Consider the following 23,285-nt stretch of genomic DNA (forward strand, 5'->3'; position numbering starts at 1 on the left):
GGGCGAGAGTGTGCAGAACCGAAAGATGGGGGTCTGCTACTATATGCTACACAGGGGGAGGGAGAGAGTGTGCAGAACCGAAAGATGGGGGTCTGCTACTATATACTACACAGGGGGAGGGCGAGAGTGTGCAGAACCGAGTGATGGGGGTCTGCTACTATATACTACACAGGGGGAGGGCGAGAGTGTGCAGAACCGAGCGATGGGGGTCTGCTACTATATACTACACAGAGGGAGGGGGAGAGTGTGCAGAACAGAGCGATGGGGGTCTGCTACTATATACTACACAGGGGGAGGGCGAGAGTGTGCAGAACCGAGCGATGGGGGTCTGCTACTATATACTACACAGGGGGAGGGCGAGAGTGTGCAGAACCGAATGATGGGGTCTGCTACTATATACTACACAGGGGGAGGGCGAGAGTGTGCAGAACTTAGCTATGGGGGTCTGCTACTATATACTACACAGTGGGAGGGCGAGAGTGTGCAGAACCGAGCGAGGGGGTCTGCTACTATATACTATACAGGGGGAGGGAGAGAGTGTGCAGAACCGAGCGATGGGGGTCTGCTACTATATACTACACGGGGAGGGCGAGAGTGTGCAGAACCGAGCGATGGGGGTCTGCTACTATATACTACACAGGGGGAGGGGGAGAGTGTGCAGAACCGAACGATGGGGGTCTGCTACTATATACTACACAGGGGGAGGGCGAGAGTGTGCAGAACCGAGCGATGGGGGTCTGCTACTATATACTACACAGGGGGAGGGCGAGAGTGTGCAGAACCGAGCGATGGGGGTCTGCTACTATATACTACACAGGGGGAGGGCGAGAGTGTGCAAAACCGAGCAATGGGGGTCTGCTACTATATATTACACAGGGGGAGGGGAAGAGTGTGCAGAACCGAGCGATGGGGGTCTGCTACTATATACTACACAGGGGGAGGGCGAGAGTGTGCAGAACCGAACGATGGGGGTCTGCTACTATATACTACACAGGGGGAGGGCGAGAGTGTGCAGAACAGAGCGAGGGGGGTCTGCTACTATAAACTACACAGTGGGAGGGCGAGAGTGTACAGAACCGAGCGATGGGGGTCTGCTACTATAAACTACACAGGGGGAGGGAGAGAGTGTGCAGAACCGAACGAGGGGGGTCTGCTACTATATACTACACAGGGGGAGGGAGAGAGTGGGCAGAAGAGAGCGATGGGGGTCTACTACTATTTACTACACAGGGGGAGGGCGAGAGTGTGCAGAACCGAGCGAGGGGGGTCTGCTACTATATACTACACAGGGGGAGGACGAGAGTGTGCGGAACCGAATGATGGGGGTCTGCTACTATATACTACACAGGGGGAGGGCGAGAGTGTGCAGAATCGAGCGATGGGGGTCTGCTACTATATACTACACAGGGGGAGGGCGAGAGTGTGCAGAACCGAGCAATGGGGGTCTGCTACTATATACTACACAGGGGGAGGGAGAGAGTGGGCAGAACCGAGCGATGGGGGCCTGCTACTATATACTACACAGGGGGAGGGTGAGAGTGTGCAGAACCGAGCGATGGGGGTCTGCTACTACATACTACACAGGGGGAGGGGGAGAGTGTGCAGAACCGAACGATGGGGGTCTGCTACTATATACTACACAGGGGGAGGGCGAGAGTGTGCAGAACCGAACGATGGGGGTCTGCTACTATATACTACACAGGGGGAGGGAGAGAGTGGGCAGAACCGAGCGATGGGGGCCTGCTACTATATACTACACAGGGGGAGCGTGAGAGTGTGCAGAACTGAGCGATGGGGGTCTGCTACTATATACTACACAGGGGGAGGGCGAGAGGGGTCTGCTACTATATACTGAGCGATGGGGGTCTGCTACTATATACTGCACAGGGGGAGGGCGAGAGTGTGCAGAACTGAGCAATGGGGGTCTGCTACTATATACTACACAGGGGGAGGGCGAGAGTGTGCAGAACCGAGCGATGGGGGGGTCTGCTACTATATACTACACAGGGAAAGGGTGAGAGTGTGCAGAACCGAGCGATGGGGGTCTGCTACTATATACTAGACAGAGGGAGGGCGAGAGTGTGCAGAACTGAGCGATGGGGGTCTGCTACTATATACTGCACAGGGGGAGGGCGAGAGTGTACAGAACCGAGCGATGGGGGTCTGCTACTATATACTACACAGGGGGAGGGCGAGAGTGTGCAGAACCGAGTGATGGGGGTCTCCTACTATATATTACACAGGGGGAGGGCGAGAGTGTGCAGAACCGAGCGATGGGGGTCTGCTACTATATACTACAGGGGGAGGGCGAGAGTGTGCAGAACCGAACGATGGGGGTCTGCTACTATATACTACACAGGGGGAGGGCGAGAGTGTGCAGAACCGAGCAATGGGGGTCTGCTACTATATACTACACAGGGGGAGGGAGAGAGTGGGCAGAACCGAGCGATGGGGGCCTGCTACTATATACTACACAGGGGGAGGGTGAGAGTGTGCAGAACCGAGCGATGGGGGTCTGCTACTACATACTACACAGGGGGAGGGGGAGAGTGTGCAGAACCGAACGATGGGGGTCTGCTACTATATACTACACAGGGGGAGGGCGAGAGTGTGCAGAACCGAACGATGGGGGTCTGCTACTATATACTACACAGGGGGAGGCAGAGAGTGGGCAGAACCGAGCGATGGGGGCCTGCTACTATATACTACACAGGGGGAGCGTGAGAGTGTGCAGAACTGAGCGATGGGGGTCTGCTACTATATACTACACAGGGGGAGGGCGAGAGGGGTCTGCTACTATATACTGAGCGATGGGGGTCTGCTACTATATACTGCACAGGGGGAGGGCGAGAGTGTGCAGAACTGAGCAATGGGGGTCTGCTACTATATACTACACAGGGGGAGGGCGAGAGTGTGCAGAACCGAGCGATGGGGGGGTCTGCTACTATATACTACACAGGGAAAGGGTGAGAGTGTGCAGAACCGAGCGATGGAGGTCTGCTACTATATACTAGACAGAGGGAGGGCGAGAGTGTGCAGAACTGAGCGATGGGGGTCTGCTACTATATACTGCACAGGGGGAGGGCGAGAGTGTACAGAACCGAGCGATGGGGGTCTGCTACTATATACTACACAGGGGGAGGGCGAGAGTGTGCAGAACCGAGTGATGGGGGTCTCCTACTATATATTACACAGGGGGAGGGCGAGAGTGTGCAGAACCGAGCGATGGGGGTCTGCTACTATATACTACAGGGGGAGGGCGAGAGTGTGCAGAACCGAACGATGGGGGTCTGCTACTATATACTACACAGGGGGAGGGCGAGAGTGTGCAGAACCGAGTGATGGGGGTCTCCTACTATATATTACACAGGGGGAGGGCGAGAGTGTGCAGAACCGAGCGATGGGGGTCTGCTACTATATACTACAGGGGGAGGGCGAGAGTGTGCAGAACCGAACGATGGGGGTCTGCTACTATATACTACACAGGGGGAGGGCGAGAGTGTGCAGAACCGAGCGATGGGGGTCTCCTACTATATATTACACAGGGGGAGGGCGAGAGTGTGCAGAACCAGAGGAATGGGGGGTCTGCTACTATGTATAATGTGAACAAACCCTTTCTGCCATTGTGTACCAAAATACAGAACCTCCAGCCATTGCTAAACTACAACCCCCATCATTCCCAGAGAGCCAAAAAAAATAAAAAAAAATAAACACTGGTCATTGACGTAGTCCTCAAATCCCATGTAGTCCTCTGCATACATTGACCTGAAATCAAAATAAAAACATAAAAAATCGGTTAGTATATATAAAGCAGTGTGTTCTCAGACAGGGAGCCTCCAGCTGTTACTTAACTACAACCCTATCATTCCTAGACAGCCCTTGGCTGTGTGGGGAAGATTGGAGTTGTAGTTTAGCAACAATGAGCCTACAGCAACATGTGATTAAGCTAGAGGCTCAATCACCCCCATCTCCATCAGACAGCCTTGGACTGTCTTGGAATGATGGGACTTGTAGTTTAGTAACAGATGGAGGCTCCCTGTTGCTTAACTACAACCTTGCTGATGTAGTCTTTGCATCCGACATTGTCTTCTGCATACACCAATCTGAAATGAAGAAAATAAAAACACAAAAAATGGGTAAGTAGTTTAGGACACTCTTCCCTGGGAGAATGCCTATTAAGCAGTGTGTTCTCAAACAGGGAGCCTCCAGCTGTTGCTAAACTACAGCCTCCAGCGACTTGTAATTTAACTGAAGGCTCATTGTTGCCAAAATTCAACCTCCATTATTCCCAGAGAGCCTTGGTTTGTCTGGGAATGATAAGGGGCTGTAGTTTAGAAACAGCTGGAGGCTCCTTTTTGCTATACTAAAACCTTCATCATTCCCAAACAGTCAAAGGCTTCCTGGCAATGACGGGGTTATAACTTGTTAAAGCGTACCTGTCATCAAGCAAAACGTTTGCCATGTTATTCCTTATGTACTGTTATGCCTATTTGCCATATATCTGCATTAAAAAAAATCAATATTTCCATCAGTTTTTTTGACCACTAGGGGTCTCTAGTGGCCACTAGGGGTCTCTGTTCTGTAGCTTTCAGCAGGCCCTGCATAGCCCTCGGACTTGTGCCGGTCTGGCACAAGTCCGAACTCCGGAAATAATGGTGGGGTGGGACATGAGTGCGGTGCCGAATATCTCTCACTCCCTGCCTGTCAATCATGCCGGGGGGAGCGAACCCCTGCAGCAGAAAAGGCTCACAGGCAGTGAGCAGACTTTATAAAGACATAACTCAAGAAATAATGGGCGAAATGAAAAAAGATAAATTGTGGGGGACTCAGGATGACGAGGGGAACAGACAAGTAGCGCTGTTACTGCTTCATCCATTCTATTCTTCTTTTCGCTATTGTCATATTCGCAGAAATGTTGGGTTCATGGTCAGGAAACTCCCCAGATTTCAACCCCCATTGAGAACCTGTGGTCAATCCTGAAATAGTGATAAACTGTGCACAGTGGTGAGAACGGGAGGTCCCCGGTCAGGATTTGAGCCAGAAGTTCATACCCAGCAGGGCCAGGGCCAAACGCTGACATTTTGCGTTAGATTGATGTATAGTATTTGTCAATAAAAGTTTAAAGCTTGTAATTGCGCTTCAGTAACCATAGTAACATCGGACTACGAGATCTAACAACACTAAATGTTGAGGAAACAATAATCTGTGTCAATATATATATATATATATATATATATATATATATATATAAACAAGCAAAAAGAAAAAATAGCCAGCACAACCACCTAATACAGTGGTCCCTCAACATATGATGGTAATCTGTTCCAAATGGACCATCGTTTGTTGAAACCATCGTATGTTGAGGGATCCGTGCAATGTAAAGTATAGGACAGTGGTCTACAACCTGCGGAGCTCCAGATGTTGCAAAACTACAACACCCAGCATGCCCGGACAGCCAACGGCTGTCCGGGCATGCTGGGAGTTGTAGTTTTGCAACATCTGGAGCTCCGCAGGTTGAAGACCACTGGTATTGGAGGTTATACTCACGTGTCCCCGCTGCTCCGGACCGTCACCGCTGCCCTGGATGTCGCCTTCCATCGCTGTCCCCGGGGTGTCCCCGAGGCTCCGGAGAGGCCTCTGCTTCCCCGGCATCCTCGTTCTCCGTCGCCGCCATCACGTCGTTACGCACGCCGCTCCTTTTGGATGACGGAACAGCGTGTGCAGTGACGTGATGACGACGATGGAGAGCGCCGACGATGCAGGGGATCCCAAAGAGGACGCGCCGGAGCCCCGAGGACAGGTAAGTGATCGTGAGCGGACCACACGGGGCACCGTAAATGTCTATCCGGGGGCAGCTGAAGCAGTCTGCGCTGGCGGATAGCCGTTTATGCGATGGCCCCGACATACAAAAGCATCGTATGTTGATGCTGCCTCTGAGAGGCCATCGCATGCTGAAATTATCGTATGTCGGGGCCATCGTAGGTCGAGGGGTCACTGTATATATATCCCAAAATATTGTAACAAAAAAAAAAATTATAAAAAAGTTAAATTTGAATGGAAACTAAACACTGAAATAAATATTCTAGTCCCTAAAGACTGTTATTTATAAAAAAATAAATAAAAAAAAAAGTAAAAAAAAATATGTCAGTTCCTAAGTATTTTAGGCATAGCAAATTCCTGTACATAACTAGCCCTGCTCTCAGCTGAGGAGTGGATACAGTTGTATCCAATCTAGACTACAGACTGATTCATTGAACTACAGATACAATGCTCTGTGAGCTAAATAGCCTGGACTCTGGACTGATACATTGTACATAATTCGTTAGTCCTGCTCTCAAATGGTTATTTTCTAATGTACGCCTGTACATAGGACTGCAGGTAATCTACACCTTTACATGGGCCTGCAGTCAATTCTGGGTAACCTGTTGGTCTCTTATGGCGCAGATATGCTTTGGGGCCCCCTTTGGTATGAGGGCCCAATATGATTGCTACCTTTTCTACCTCTATGACTATGACCCTGGTCATTAGGGTTCTTGGACAAGAAATGATCTACTTATCACTAAGCCTGCTTTAAAGGAGATCTCCGTGCTAGAAAAATTATCCCCAATCCTAAAATAGGGGAGAAGTGTCAGATAGCAGGGGTCTTACTGCTGGGACCCCCTCGCAAACTCCCATATGACGCCCCGGCTCTTCTCCTAAATAGGGGGTGTCGACCACCACACAAAGCTCTGACCAACACATCCCCTTAATCAGGGGTCAAGTCCTGGGAAAAAAAAGTGTGGGAACTCACCCAAGATTTCCACTTAAAGGGGTACTAGACATCTTATCCCCGATCCCAGGGGTCCCACCGCTGGGGACCCCCACCTTCTCCCTGCTGCACCCGGTGTTCGTTTAGAGCGTTGGGTGCAGCACCAGAGGCTCGTGTTGTCACAGCCCCTCAATGCAAGTCTATAGGAGACTTGTATTGAGGGGGCATTACTGGGACGTCACGAGCCTCTGCCCCGTATCACCAGTCATCCGCCATGGAGCTCACTCGCTCCATGCACCGGATGTCTGGGGTGCCGCAGCCGAGATCGCGGGGTCCCCAGAAGTGGGACCCCCCCACGATCAGACATCTTATCTCCTATACTTTGGATAGGGGATAGGATGTCTAGGGGCGGAGTCCCCCTTTAAGGGCATGTCCTGAGGACTCCTACTAATGGGAACTGCGTTCCTGCTGTGGAAAAAGTGCAGAAACTCCGTTCCCATCAGTTCCTGCAGGACTTGAGCCCTTCCCTTAATGCATCTCTATGGGAGAGCTGGAGAATTGTACTCAGGTATCTCCGGCTCTCCCATACAGATGCCTGGAGGGGGCATGTTGGCTGGGCAGTGGTAGACATAACTTTTTCCATGCAGATAGCTGTGGCGCCTTGTGGGAAATCGTGGGGAGTCCAAGCAGTTGGACCCTCGTGATCTGACACTTATCCCCTTTTCTTTGGATAGGGACTACTCATGTTTAACAAAATAAGACATATTCGGCTCGGCTCTCTATATAAGACCATGTCATGAATAATGGCCATTTCATATCTGATGACTCAAAGTAACCTTTTCCCTCAGTACCAGGTGCACAATATTCATAGCCCATTTCCTGCAGATTAAACCACCGATGGAAATGTGACATCACAGTCCAATGTACGTTCCCATCATAGATCAATTTACGTTAAAAGATGAGGAAGAAAAGCAGTATAGATGTTTCCTGTATAGGGCGGGAGCAGGAAACCTTGTACTGGTACGTATTAAAGAGTAACAGAGCAAGCAAAAGAGACACGGGGCAGGAAACCCTAAACCTCTGACACCCCCAAGAAATGGATGCAATGAAGAGACAGCTGGGACTGGTCTTGGTCGAAAACCTTCTCCTTTGTAAGATATCGCAAAATGGTGGTCAGTGATCTATAACCAACGGTCTCCAGATGATGTTCTCCAGATACATCATTGTATCAGTTATAAGGTTTTCCACCACAATAGCAAGTTATGTCCCAAATTCTTAAACTTGTTACTTAATGGGATTTATAGTGGACTGTATGGGTCTAAACTTGGTCTTATAGGTCTTCCAGGGTCCTGTCTTCTACACTTGGTCTTATAGGTCTTCCAGTGTCCTGTCTTCTACACTCTGTCTTATAGGTCTTTCAGTGTCCTGTCTTCTATACTCGGTCTTACTGGTCTTGCAGGGTCCTGTCTTCTACACTTGGTCTTATAGGTCTTCCAGGGTTCTGTCTTCTACACTTGGTCTTATAGGTCTTCCAGGGTCCTGTCTTCCATACTTGGTCTTATAGGTCTTCCAGGGTCCAGTCTTCTATACTTGGTCTTATAGGTCTCCTAGTATCCTGTCTTCTACACTTGGTCTTATAGGTCTTCCAGGGTCCAGTCTTCTATACTTGGTCTTATAGGTCTTCCAGGGTCCAGTCTTCTATACTTGGTCTTATAGGTCTCCTAGTATCCTGTCTTCTACACTTGGTCTTATAAGTCTTCCAGGGTCCTGTCTTCTACACTCGGTCTTCCAGTGTCTTGTCTTCTACACTTTATCCTATAGTTTTTCCAGTGTCCTGTCTTCTACACTCAGTCTTATTGGTCTTCCAGTGTCCTGTCTTCTACACTTGGTCTTATAGGTCTTCCAGTATCTTGTCTTCTACACTTGGTCTTATACTAGGTCTTCCTGTGTCCTTTCTTCTACACTCTGTCTTATATTTCTTCTAGTATCCTGCTCTCTACACTTGGTCTTATAGGTCGCCTAGTGTCTTGTCTTCAGTACTTGGTCTTATAGGTTGCCTAGTGTCTTGTCTTCAGTACTTGGTCTTATAGGTCGCCTAGTGTCTTGCCTTCAACACTTGGTCTTATAGGTTGCCTAGTGTCTTGTCTTTAGTACTTGGTCAGCTTGTACCTCACTGATATCCTTGGCATCAGCTTCTTGCAGCAAGCAAAAATTTTATATATCATAGTGTTATTTCTTAATTTGTACCGACATCTAGATAAAGCTATACAGTAGAAAAGGTCACCGTACAGAGTTAAGGAGGCTTTAGTGAAGGTTGAGCCATGGTGGATACATAGCAGACAAAATATTGAGACACTTCGCTTGTCTCTTCTTGGTTCCTCAACAGGTCTGTGTCTTGGAGTCGAAGTATTGCAGGAGGAGAGGTTTCTTAGTCCCCGGGCCGGAGAAGAGGTGACCATGTCCTGCACACAGAATGACCAGAGCTACATAACTATGCTTTGGTACCAGCAGAAGAAGGACGGAGGGATGAAGCTTATTGTTTATTCTACAGGAAAAGATAACTCTGAAATTGAAGATAAGGAATATCAAGATAAATTGGTTTTGGAACGACCGGATATTTTGGAATCCAAACTGAAGTTAAAGAATGCTGCAGTCCAGGACTCTGCCATATACTTCTGTGCGTCTAGTACACAGTTACACACCACAGACCAAGAGCCAGCCAAAAACCTTTAGCAGAACTTCTAATTTCCGCCAACAGGAGGTGCTCATTCCTTGATGATTAGAAATCCTTAGTTCTAAAATATTTTGTTATACTTATATCTGCTTGTGGCAAAGCTGGATGAAAACCGTCATAGCCAATTAGTCTCTACCACTGGGTGGGGGGTCCTTGGTGCTGGCTACTTTGGTAAGGGTGGGAGAAGTAACATTGACAGGTAGATGGGCACCAGTATACTAATTCTCCGAGCTCTGGTTTCTCTTTAGCTCAGTGATCTCAAACTGTGGCGTTCCAGATGTCTTCTGAACATAGTGGACATAGCACACAACATCCTAAGGGTGCTTTCACACCACGTTTTTTAGCGTATGGCTACCGGATCTGGCTGGGGGAGGGGAAACCGTGCACTCCTGTACCCCAGCTGGACCGGCGCATGAAATCCGTATCCGGTTTTCTGATCGGATCTAAAACCGTAGTATACTATGGTTTTAGGTCCAGTCACAAAACCAGATACGGAGCAGAAATGACTCTGGTGGTCCATTTTCACCTTAAGGACCTGAGCATTTTTTGCACATCTGACCACTGTCATTTTAAGCATTAATAACTCTGGAATGCTTTTACTTTTCATTCTGATTCCGAGAATGTTTTTTTCATGACATGTTCTACTTTATGTTAGTGGCAAAATGGACATCCCTAATAAATTGCATATTGATTCACATATACAATGGCCCTCATTTACTTAGAAAATCGGGTTGTAAGTCTATCTTGCTTTCTTACCCGACTGCATTTTTCCCCTGGTATTTATTATTATGTTGCATCTTGTTTGTCGCACTGGGTTTTGTAGGTTTTGGTTTCCAACTCCTCTGAGTTGTCGGGAAAAAATCCACAACAATTCAACAAATTCGGGTTGGAAACCTTTATAAATACGTGGAAAAGCTCAGAAATGTCGGGTTACGCCCCTTTTTCGGGTTTGGGAGAATCCACATCGGGTCCGTCGGGAAAAAATGTTGCATCGTGTCGCAGACTGGCGCACGATGTCTGCGACATGGCGCAGACAAAGATGCGCCAAAAAAAAATGACAAAAGAAGTCGGGTTTAGAATAGTAAATGAGGGCCAATATGTCTACTTTATGTTGGCATCATAAAATTGACATGTTTTTACTTTTGGAAGACATCAGAGGGCTTCAAAGTTCAGCAAAAATGTTTCCAATTTGTCTCAACATTTTCAAAAACTGATTTTTTTCAGGGACCAGTTTAGATTTGAAGTGGATTTGAAGGGCCTTCATATTAGAAATACCCCATAAATCACCCCATTATAAAAACTGCACCCCTCAAAGTATTCAAAATGACATTCAGTAAGTGTGTTAACCCTTTAGGTGTTTCACAAGAATAGCAGCAAAGTGAAGGGGAACATTTGAGATCTCCATTTTTTACACTAACAAGTTTTTGTAGACCCAGTTTTTGAAATTTTACAAGGGGTAAAAGGAGAAAAAGACCCCCAAAATGTTTAACTTAATTTCTCTCGAGTAAGGAAATACCTCATACGTGAACGTAAAGTGCTCTGTGGGTGCACTAGAGGGTGAAGTAGCGACAATGGTATTTTGGAGAGTGAATTTTGTTGAAATGGTTTTTGGGGGGCCCCTAAGGTGCCAGAACAGTAACAAGGGGTACAGGCATGTAACAAGGGGTACAGTGAGCCTTAACACCCCACAGGTGTTTTATGACTTTTTGTTAAATTCGGATGTGTAAATGAAATTTTTTTTTCAATAAAATTAATTTTCCCCCCCAAAATTTACGATTTTTACAAGAGGCAATAGGAGAAAATTCCCCCCAAAAGTTGTAACCCCATTTCTTCTGAGTATGGAAATACCCCATATGTGGATGTAAAATGCTCAGAAGAGAATGAGCGCCATTGGGCTTTTGGATAGAGAATTTGGTTGGAATGGAAGTCGGGGCCATGTGCGTTTGCAAAGCCCCCCGTGGTGCCAGAACAGTGGACCCCCCAACATGTGACACCATTTTGGAAACTACACCCCTCACGGAATGTTATAAGGGGTGCAGTGAGCATTTACTCCCCCACCTGCTTTTACAGACTTTTGGAACAGTGTGTTGTGCAAATGAAAAATCTAATTTATAATTTTCATGGACCACTGTTCAAAAAATCTGTCAGACACCTGTGGGGTGTAAATGCTCACTGTACCCCTTATTAGATTCCTTGAGCGGTGTAGTTTCCAAAATGGGGTCACGTGTGTGTGTGTGTGTGGGGTCCACTGTTCTGGCACCATGGGGGCTTTGTAAACGCAAAAGGCCTTCAATTCCAGCCAAATTCTCTCTCCAAAAGCCCAATGGCGCTCCTTCTCTTCTGAGCCCTGTAGTGCACCCGCAGAGCACTTTACATGAAATGTGGGTGTTATGTCAGAACTGCTGTAACAATCAGTCACCCCTGTGATGCTGGGAGCTAAAATATTTTTTATGGTGGGAGCTCTCCGATATATGATTGATGGTTTATTTGGAAGAATGTTGCTTAGGGTAGAGTCATTCTGCAAAATATGTGTCAGGATTCGGCAGGCTGATGGTAGATCCTCTGTGTCAGAGAGGGATTGGCGTGGACCGTACCGGGGGACCGGTTCTAAGTTGCTACTGGTTTTCACCAGAGCCCGCCGCAAAGCGGGATGGTCTTGCTGTGGCGGTAGCAACCAGGTTGTGTCCACCGGTAACGGCTCAACCTCACTGACTGCTGAGAGTGGCGAGGTACAGGGGGACTAGACAGAGGCGAGGTCAGACGTAGCAGAAGGTCAGGCCAGGCGGCAAGGTTCGTAGTCAAGGGCAACGGCAGAAGGTCTGGTAACACTGGTAAGGGCACTCACAAAACGCTTTCACTAGGCACTGAGGTAACAAGGTCCGGCAAGGACAGGAAGGGGAAGTGGGTTTACATACACCTGGAGCAGGGAAGCTAATAGACACTGATTGGGCCAGGCACCAATTAGTGGTGCACTGGCCCTTTAAATCATAGAGAGCCGGCGCGTGCCCTAGAGAGCGGAGTCGCGCGCGCCAGGACGTGACAGCCGGGGAACGGGACAGGTGAGTAGATTGGGATGCAACTCGCGGTCGGGCACGCCCTCCTGGTCAGCGGGTCAGCGGGTCTGACCCGGGCGCTGCAGAGAGAAGAACTCCGCGAGCGCTCCGGGGAGGAGCAGGGTCCCGGAGCGCTCGGCCTAACAATACCCCCCCCTTAGGTCACCCCCTCTTTTTATCTGCATGTCCCTTCATACGAGATGAGGCCAGAGGGAGCGACTCTTGAGTCTCCTTCCAGATAATGGAGAAGTCCCGGGTTACTTCATTTACGGCAGGAACTCCAGAAGAAGTGGGTATGGGGAGGGGGGGCAGAGGGCGAATCTTGCCACGGGGCAGAGTGGTACCAGGAAGGAGGCTATGAGGAGGTAAGATTTCTGCTTGCTTTTTGCAGAAAACATCAGAAAAGTCCTGGTAAGCCTTGGGAGGGCTCTGTAAAGGTGGAACCTCATGCGTTAGACAAGTGGGAGCAGATGTGAGGCATCGTTTGTGACAAGAAGGACCCCAATTTTTGATCTCCCCGGTGGTCCAGTCCAGGGTAGGAGCATGACGTTGGAGCCACGGCAAGCCGAGAAGAACTTCAGAGGTGCAGTTGGGCAGAACAAAAAATTCAATCTTTTCATGGTGACATCCAATGCTCATGGGCAGGGGTTCAGTGCGGTAGCGCACGGTGCATTCCAATTTTTCTCCGTTAACAGAAGAGATAGAGAGCGGTATGACGAGAAGGGTTACTGGGATACTAAACCTATTAACGAAAGAGGCCAAAATAAAGTTTCCTGCAGAACCTGAGTCCAAGAAGGCCACTGCTGAGAAGGAGGAGTTGGCAGAAGGAGAAATCCGCACAGGTACAGTCAGACGTGGAGGGGCAGATTTTATGCCAAGAGACACCACTCCCATGTGAACAGGGTGCGTGCATGCGTTTCCCAGACGCGGAGGACGAATAGGGCAGTCCACTAGGAAATGTTCGGTTTTAGCCCAGTACAGGCATAAATTTTCATCTCTGCGACGAGACCTCTCTTCTTGGGTCAGGCGAGACCGATCCACTTGCATAGCCTCCTCGGCGGGAGGCAGAGGAGTAGATTGCAGAGGATTCTGGGAGAGAGGAACCCAGAGATCAAGGTTCTTTTCCTGGCGGAGCTCCTGGAGTCTTTCAGAAAAATGCATATCAATGCGGGTGGCCAACTGAATAAGTTCAGATAGGGTAGCAGGAATTTCTCGTGCGGCCAGCACATCTTTGATGTGACTGGATAAGCCTTTCTTGAAGGTCACGCAGAGGGCCTCATTGTTCCAGGATAGCTCTGAGGCGAGGGTACGAAACTGGATGGCGTATTCGCCTACGGAAGAACTCCCTTGGACGAGGTTCAGCAAAGCAGTCTTGGCTGAGGAGGCCCGGGCTTGCTCCTCAAAGACACTACGAACTTCAGTGAAGAAGGACTGGATTGTAGCAGTGGCAGGATCGTTGCAGTCCCAGAGCGGTGTGGCCCATGACAAGGCCTTTCCAGACAGGAGACTGACCACGAAAGCCACCTTAGACCGTTCAGTGGGGAATTGGTCCGACATCATCTCCAAGTCCAAGGAACACTGGGACAGGAACCCACGGCACAATTTAGAGTTCCCATCGAACTTGTCAGGTAGGGACAAGTGGAGTCTGGGAGTGGCAACTAGCTGCGGAGGAGAAGCAGAAGCCGGCAGAGGAGATGGTTGTTGCTGTAGAGGCAGAAGCTGCTGTAGCATGGCGGTCAACTGCAACAGCTGTTGTCCTTGTTGGGCGACCATGGTGGCGAGGTCATCGAGACTTGGCAGCGGCACCTCAGCGGGATCCATGGCCGGATCCTCTGTGTCAGAGAGGGATTGGCGTGGACCGTTTCTAAGTTGCTACTGGTTTTCACCAGAGCCCGCCGCAAAGTGGGATGGTCTTGTTGGAAACCAGGTCGTGTCCACCGGTAGCGGCTCAACCTTACTGACTGCTGAGACTGGCATGGTACAGGAGGACTAGACAGAGGCGAGGTCAGACGTAGCAGAAGGTCAGGGCAGGCGGCAAGGTTCGTAGTCAAGGGCAATGGCAGAAGGTCTGGTAACACTGGTAAGGGCACTCACAAAACGCTTTCACTAGGCACTGAGGCAACAAGATCCGGCAAGGACAGGAAGGGGAAGTGGGTTTATATACACCTGGAGCAGGGAAGCTAATAGACACTGATTGGGCCAGGCACCAATTAGTGGTGCACTGGCCCTTTAAAACTGAGAGAGCCGGCGCGCGCCAGGACGTAACAGCCGGGGAACGGGACAGGTGAGTAGATTGGGATGCGACCCGCGGGCGGGCGCGCCCCGCTATGCGGATCGCATCCCCGCCGGCAGTGACAGTGCAGCGCTCCCGGTCAGCGGGTCTGACCGGGGCGCTGCAGAGAGAAGAATGCCGCGAGTGCTCCGGGGAGGAGCAGGGACCCGGAGCGCTCGGCGTAACAATATGCCAGTGTTTGTTCAGAGTTTTTTTATGTTGCTAGCAGAATCGCAAAAAGTGGTAATGAAGTTGAGTCTTTGCACATCCCCGATCTTCCTATTTTCCTTGGGTTTAAGGCATTCTAATTGTTTCTGATCTTTTACTTTATTATAAGCATCCCGGACAATCAATCTGGGGTACTTCTAAGATAGTGTTGAGCGGCATAGGCCATATTCGAATTCGCGAATATTCGCGAATATATGGACGAATATTCGTCATATTCGCGAATATTCGCATATTCGTAATGTTCTCATTTTATTTTCGCATATGCGAATATTCGCGTGTGCGAAAATTAACATATACGAAAATTTGCATACACAAAATAAACATAAGTGAAAATTCGCATATGCGAAAATTAGCATATGTATATTTTCGCATATGCGAAATTTCGCACACCAGTCTCACACAGTAGTATTAGAGCCTTCTTACACCACATAAGCTGGAAGCAGAGAGGGATGAACATTGTGATGTGTACTGTGAAAAAAAAATTACAAAAAAAAAAATGAATATTCGTAATTACGAATATATAGCGCTATATTCGCGAATATTCGCGAATTCGCGAATATGCGATATTCGCAAATAAAATTCGAATTACGAATATTCGCGAGCAACACTATTCTAAGAAAGTCCGGGATGCTCCAACAACAAATATATTTACAACATACTGGAACCGCTATGGGCTCAAAGAGAGCACCCAGCTTTGCAAATTGATTTGTAGGTCTATTTGAAGAGTCCTTTGTTTACACACACCCTTTTTTTAAGCATTGTTGTTTTTATAAAAGGTACATTGACGACATTTTCTTTGTGTGGGATGAGAGCATTTTAGAGCTGAATTGTTTTTTTACTGTGTCTGCGTGATAACCAATGGGGCCTCACCTTTAACCAGTCTATTTTTAAAAACAATGCAGAGTTCCTGGATGTAGTGATATTCCATGATGACTGTAAACTTTTACGCACAAATACTTTTTAAGGCCGTAGAAAGTAATAGTAGTGCACATTTCAAAAAAATGGCTCACCAATATACCCTATGGGCAATTTAAGAGGATTTGTAGAAAATGCACCTTACAGAGTGACTTTGAAAAACAGCAACATTTTGGAAGCCTAATTCTCTGCCAAGAAATATCCCAAAGACCTTGTTAAAGCATCTGTAAGCAGAGTGAAGGTTCTGAGCAAGCAGGAGTGTCTAGCCCCCAAGAAGGATACGGTGGAGAATACCCAGCGCACAAACAAACCAGACTGGTCAGGTAATTTTATTACGACCTTTACTCGGGAACATCAAGCTATCAGAGAGGTTTTTGGGAGACACTGGCATATACTTTTAAAGGATATCATTTTGAGCTCCCTTTTACCCCCCATGCCCAGCATCACTTTTCGGAAAGTGGCCCCTAGCAGCCCCTAGCAGACTAAAACAGTCAAGAAGACTTCATGGACTTTTTTGAACACTATAGGGTCTTTTAAATGTGGCCATGCAAGATGTAAGTGCTGTCATTCACTTGTTAATTGGAGAAAAAGTTTTACGTCCACAGAAAGATTAAATATTTCATTAAAGGGGTACTCCGCTGCTCAGCGGAGTGAAAAAACTGTTCCGAACTGTCCCCGGTGCAGGTTCGCTCCGGATCTGATGACTGGCGATCACGGGGCCGAAGCATTGTGATGTCACGGCTCCGCCCCCGTGTGAAGTCACGCTCCACCTTCTCAATGCAAGCCTTTTGTAGGGGGCGTGACAGCTGACATCATACAGGGGGAGGGGGCGGAGCCATGACATCACAATGCTCCGGCCCCACAATCGACAGTCATCAGACCCAGAGCAATCATGCTCCGGGGACTGATGGTAACGGGATGCTGCGTGCAGGATCACGGGGGTCCCCAGCGGCGGGACCCCCACGATCATGCATATTACCCCGTATCCTTTGGAAAAAAAATATAAATTCTGAAATTAAATGTACTGAAAAACAACTTTTCATTTTACTTCGAAGGAAAGAAACAATGAATCCACTCATATCTCTACCAACACTGGTCACTTTAATTCTACATTCATAACTAAGGCATGCACACCACGTTTTTGCAATACAGTTCCCGTATCAGGTTTTTGATGAAAAACGGATTCCTCAAAACCGGACTAAACTGTGTCAAAACGTATCAAAACATGTGTAAAAATTTTAACCTGTATACGGTTTGAAAAATTATATCCGGTTGCATCCTTTTTTTTAACTTTTCACTTTATTATAAATAAAGTTTCACTTGTTTGATTGAAATTCCAAGAAAAAAAACTGTGCAAAGTAAAAAACCGTATGGTGCAAACCGGATGAAACTGTACGCGCATACGGTTCTGTAGGGTTTCCTTCGACTCCTATGTTAAAAAAAACGTATACGGTTTTTCACCCGGGCCAAAAACCGTGGTAGGCTACGGTTTTGGGTACGGTAAAAGAAAACAGACAAAACCGTACAAGACGCAAAACGGATGCATTGTTTGGCATATGGTCTTCAATGGAGAGTCAATGCATATGGATTTCAATACGGTTCCGTACGGTTTTCACGTTGAAAACATATACTGTATTGCAAAAACGTGGTGTGAATGCAGCCTTACACAATGGGCGGAGCCTCTAAACCGGAAATGACATCAAAGGAACATCGATGATAAACAGGGACCTAAGAAGAAGACTTTTTAGGATAGAGAACTTACAGCAAATACATCCAGTCTCCATAACTACAATTCCCAGCTAAAACATATTACTACTCATTTTCCTTGGAAGGCAAAGAAATAACGGGGGAGACTTATCATCGCTTTTAGAGCATTTTTTTTGGCTATGTTTTGGCGCAGTTTAGGCGCAAGCAGCATATTTAGCGACTTTTATGCGTCTTTTGGTATAGACAGTTTCACTCTTTTTTCCTACCCGTAGAACTTTTTCTTTTTGACCATGTAGTGGTCACGTATTTATCATTTGCGACTTTTGTCAAAAGGCGCTATTTTGTGCGCAAAGTTACTTTTGTAGGCGCAAACCTACACCACCTACCAGTAGGCGTGAGAATCACTTCTACCTTCCACATTTCAACCTTTAAAGGGGTACTCCCGTGGAAAACTTATTTTTTTAAATCAACTGGTGACAGAAAGCTATACAGATTTGTCAATCACCTCTATTAAAAAATCTTAATCCTTCCAGTACTTTTTAGGGGCTGTATACTAAAGAGAGAAAAAAAAAAAAAAAAGAAATGCATTTCCTCTGATGTCATGACCACAGTGCTCTCTGCTGACCTCTGCTGTTCATTTTAGGAAATGTCCTGAGCAGAAGAAAATCCCCATAGCAAATATATGCTGCTCTGGACAGTTCCTAAAATGGACAGCAGAGGTCAGCAGAGAGCACTGTGGTTATGACATCAGAGGAAATGCATTTCTTTTTTGGATTTCTCTTTCGTATACAGCCCTTAAAAAGTACTGGAAGGATTAAGATTTTTTAATAGAGGTGATTGACAAATCTGTATAGCTTTCTGTCACCCGTTGATTTAAAAAAAAAAGTTTTCTACGGGGGTACCCCTTTAACCTCTTGTGGACGACAGCGCCCCACTCCCCTTCTATGACATGCACTCAGGAGCTGAGCGCGGGTCATAGTTGGGTGGTCCTTGCCACTATCTGCTACCAGGACCCATCTATAATACCAGACATCACTGATCACGGTGATGCCCGGCTTTAACCCCTTAGACACCGCAATCAAATTTGATTGTAGCGTCTAAAATGCAAGTTAAAATGTCCAGGCAGCTCTGTGAAAGTAAGTAAAAAAACACCTAATCTGCCAAATTCAGGACCCGGGAAAGTGTCTACTTCCCTCCCTCACAAGCGTCTAGAAAAAGTGTATGCGTTAGAGCTTTTCCCACCACAGCAGAGCTGCGCAAAATCCCTCATCCTGCTGCCCCTTCTTGATAAATAAGATGGACGCTAGTCAAACCCACCACCCAAATAAACGTGGGAAAATGGCGCTACTGTAGACATTCCTTGATAAATCTGGGCCAATGTATCCACTTGTATCTCTGCCAACACCGGTCAATTTGATTCTACATTCATGACTACTGTAACTCTATGGGCGGAGCCTCTGAACAGGAAGTGATGGGGAAGATTTGGGGATGGAGGGGCGGTCTTCAAGATTTGCTCCTCACTTGAAGAACATACGAGGACACAATGAGACCGACGCTCCTCATCCTCACCCTGAACTTTGTAGCATGTAAGAACTTTCTAAGTAACTCTTCGTAGGACACAGTCGTCTTGTACGTTGGTTTGGAAGGACACAGTTGAGATACCTTGTATTATACTAGGACGGTGTCTCCCAACCGGTGTGCCCCCAGCCTATAGACCGCCGGTCTCCAAAACTACAACTCCCAGCATGCACGTAGTGAGCTTGTCTGGGCATGTTGAGAGTTGTAGTTTGGAGACGATATAGACAATGGATACTTAACCTTGAAACCAGTTGAGATACCTTGAAATAGGAGAGTGTTTTACGAGCAGCGTGCCTCCAGCTGTTGCAAAACTACAACTCCTAGCATGCCCGGACAGCCGTTGGCTGTCCGGGCATGCTGGAAGTTGTAGTTTTGCAACAGCTGGAGGCAGACTGCTTGGAAGACACTGGAATTGGAGGATTCTACTTGTGTCCTGACCTCATCATTGGTCTTTACTTGGCTTCTTCCCGACAGGTTTCTCCCAGCAGGTGACGGTCACCCAAGATGAAAGCTTTGAAAAAGTCCATATAGGACAAAAAATAACTCTTCACTGTAAATACCAAGGCAGCGCAGGGACGTATACCATGTACTGGTACAAACAAAAACCAGGACAGGGTCTGGAGCTCATGGGTTATTCGCTGACAGTGAAAGATTTTACGAAAGAAAATAATTTTAAGACCTTGTGGGAAATGGAACGTCCTGAAGATACAAAGTCCACTCTGCACCGGAACGAAACCTCCCCCGAAGATTCAGCCGTGTATTTCTGCGCAGCGAGTTATCACAGCCACGAAAAGATGAGACGACGCCGGCACAAAACCTGGAGCCCATAGAAGCCTATGGGGGAAGGAGAAAAAGGGACACTGACCTCTAGAGGGCGCTGCATTCTCAGTATTCGAGGGGAAGCACCTGGTGATTAATGGTCAGGAACCGTTCTTAGAATTAACCTTTCACTTGTCTATTTGTATATAACATAAGTTTGCGTTTTTGTTTTTCCTCCTCGCCTTTTCAAAAGGTATAACTCTTTATTTTTCTGTCCACAGAGCCACGTGAGGGCTTGTTTTTGCGCGACCATTGACGCCTTTTATTTCACCATGTAACTGTGTTTAAAATTGCCTAATTTTGACCTTTATACAGTAATGTTCCTATTTTTCAGTATACGGGGCTGTGTGAGGGCTTACTTTTTGCGCTGTGATCTGTAGTTTTTAATTGGTACCAATGTTGCGTTTGGGTGACTTTTTAATCACTTTTTATTACATTTTTCCTGTGATGTGATGTAAAAAAAAATCTGCAATTTTTACTTTGGTATTTCTTGTTCCATTTACGCCGTTCATCTGATGGGCTAATTAACATTATATTTTAAAGGAGTAGTCCAGTGGTGACCCAGTGGTGAACAATTTATCCCCTATCCTAAGGATAGGGGATAAGTTGCAGATCGCGGGGGGTCTGACCGCTGGGGCCCCCTGCGATCTCCAGTACGGGGCCCCGTCAGCCTGCGCGAAGGGGGCATGTCGACCCCCGCACGAAGCGGCGGCCTACACGCCCCCTCAATACAACTCTATGGCAGAGCCAAAGCACTGCCTTCGGCAATCTCCAGCTCTGCCATAGAGATGTATTGAGGGGGCGTGTCGTGCGGGGGTCGACACCCGCTATCTGGCCGGAGAGCCTGGCCCCCGTACAGAGAGTTCGCAGGGGGCCCCAGTGGTCGGACCCCTGCGATCTCAAACTTATCCCCTATCCTTTTCACCACTGGACTACCCCTTTAATAGTTCAGATATTTCTGTATGTGGAGATATTTATTTATTTACCTTTTTATTTGTTCCATAGGAACATGGGGTGATTTAATATTTAATGAGGAAGGGGCTTATTTATATTTTTTAAATTTTTTTTTTTTTTTGACATTTTTAAAGGGGTACTCCGGTGGAAAACATTTTTTTTTTTAATCAACTGGCGCCAGAAAGTTAAACAGATTTGTAAATGACTTCTATGAAGAAATCTTAATCCTTCCAGTACTTATCAGCTGCTATATGCTCCACAGGAAGCAGAAGGCAGTCGAGAGCACTGTGTTCAGACAGAAAATAACGACACAACTTCTTCTGGAGCATACAGAAGCTGTTAAGTACTGGAAGGATTAAAAGGGTACTCCGATGGAAAACTTTTTTTTTTTTATCAACTGGTGCCAGAAAGTTATACAGATTTGTAAATTACTTCTATTAAAAAATCTTAATCCTTCCAGTACTTATTAGCTGCTGAATACTACAGAGGAAATGATTTTCTTTTTGGAACACAGTGCTCTCTGCTGACATCATGACCACAGTGCTCTCTGCTGACATCTCTGTCCATTTTAGGAACTGTCCAGAGCAGGATAGGTTTGCTATGGGGATTTTCTCCTACTCTGGACAGTTCCTAAAATGGACAGAGATGTCAGCAGAGAGCACAGTGGTCATGATGTCAGCAGAGAGCACTGTGTTCCAAAAAGAAAATAATTTCCTCTGTAGTATTCAGCAGCTAATAAGTACTGGAAGGATTAAGATTTTTTTTAATAGAAGTAATTTACAAATCTGTTTAACTTTCTGGCACCAGTTGATAAAAAAAAAAAAAAAAAAAAAGTTTTCCACCGGAGTACCCCTTTACGATTCTTATATAGAAGTAATTTGCTGATCTGTATAACTTTCTGGCACCAGTTGATTTAAAAAATAAGAATAAAATTGTTTTCCATTGGAGTAAACCTTCAAGTCCCCATAGGGGACTACTTATTCTTTGTTAGATTGCTGATATAGTTCAGCGCTATGCATTGGTAAAGCACTGATCAGTAGTGTATTCACAATTCGAATATTAATCACAAATTTTGCATATTCGCGAATATGGTGAATATAGCACTTTATATTTGCAATTACGAATATTCATATTTTTTTCCCCACAGAACACGTCGCAGTGATCTCATCCCTCCCTGCTTCCAGCTTGTGGTCTAAAGAAGGCTCCTATACTATTTACTGTATTAGACTGTATAGCAAATATGCGCAAATATCCGAATATGCGATTATGCAAATATTTGCAAATATCCTCATATTCGCGAATATCGTCACTATAGAATATTAGGAGCTAGATCGATAGATAGATAATATAGATAGATAGGTAGATAGTTATCCGCATGCGCACACGCACATGTGCATATGTGCATGCGAAAATAACCGCAAATACATTGAATATTAAAATTTTGCGAATATAGGACGAATATTCATCCATATATTCGCGAAATATTGCAAATTCGAATGTAGCATATGATGCTCATGCCTACTGATCATTACAATTAGAAATGAGCGAATTTACAGTAAATTCGATTCGTCACAAACTTCTCGGCTCGGCAGTTGATGACTTTTCCTGCGTAAATTAGTTCTGCCTTCAGGTGCTCCGATGGGCTGGAAAAGGTGGATACAGTTATAGGAAAGAGTCTCCTAGGACTGTATCCACCTTTTCCAGCCCACCGGAGCACCTGAAAGCTGAACTAATTTATGCAGGATAAGTCATCAACTGCCGAGCCGAGAAGTTCGTGACGAATCGAATTTACTGTAAGTTCGCTCATCTCTACTCCCTTCCTTTAGGTGAAAGACATAATTGCGCATGCGCACTATGCAAATATTTCATGACGAATTTTCGCATGGGGAAAAAAAATAGAAAGAACATAGCAAATAGGCGAACTTTGTGAACATAGGACGAATATTCATCCATATATTCGCAAAATATCGCAAATTCAAATATGGCCCCTGCCGCTCATCACTATTGATCATGACATCAAAAGGGTTAATGAAAGGCATCAGTGTGATCGCTGATGTCCGATATTAGCCGCGAGTTGCCGGGTGCTGATAGCAGGGTTAAAATAGATATATATATAAAATTCACAAAGAAACAAATGTATCCACTTGTATCTCTACCAACACTGGTCAATTTGATTCTACAGTCACGAATAACTCTATGGGCGGAGCCTCTAAACAGGAAGTGATGGGGAAGATTTGGGGATGGAGGGGCGGTCTTCAAGATTTGCTCCTCACTTGA

At 46.6% G+C, this 23,285-nt stretch overlaps 2 gene segments (V, D, J or C); both read left to right on the forward strand.

Moving 5' to 3' along the window:
- Positions 1 to 7,854: 7,854 nt before the first annotated feature.
- Positions 7,855 to 9,518, forward strand: LOC130282398 (T cell receptor beta variable 11-2-like). The segment is given in 2 exon segments: positions 7,855 to 7,920; positions 9,135 to 9,518. A coding segment is annotated over 1 exon segment (276 nt).
- Positions 9,519 to 19,130: 9,612 nt separating this feature from the next.
- On the forward strand, positions 19,131 to 20,065 carry LOC130283094 (T cell receptor alpha variable 5-like). The segment is given in 2 exon segments: positions 19,131 to 19,243; positions 19,710 to 20,065. Coding segments are annotated over 2 exon segments (399 nt in total).
- Positions 20,066 to 23,285: the final 3,220 nt, after the last annotated feature.

The sequence above is a fragment of the Hyla sarda genome, chromosome 7 (genome assembly GCF_029499605.1).
Source record: "Hyla sarda isolate aHylSar1 chromosome 7, aHylSar1.hap1, whole genome shotgun sequence".
Classification (NCBI taxonomy): domain Eukaryota; kingdom Metazoa; phylum Chordata; class Amphibia; order Anura; family Hylidae; genus Hyla; species Hyla sarda.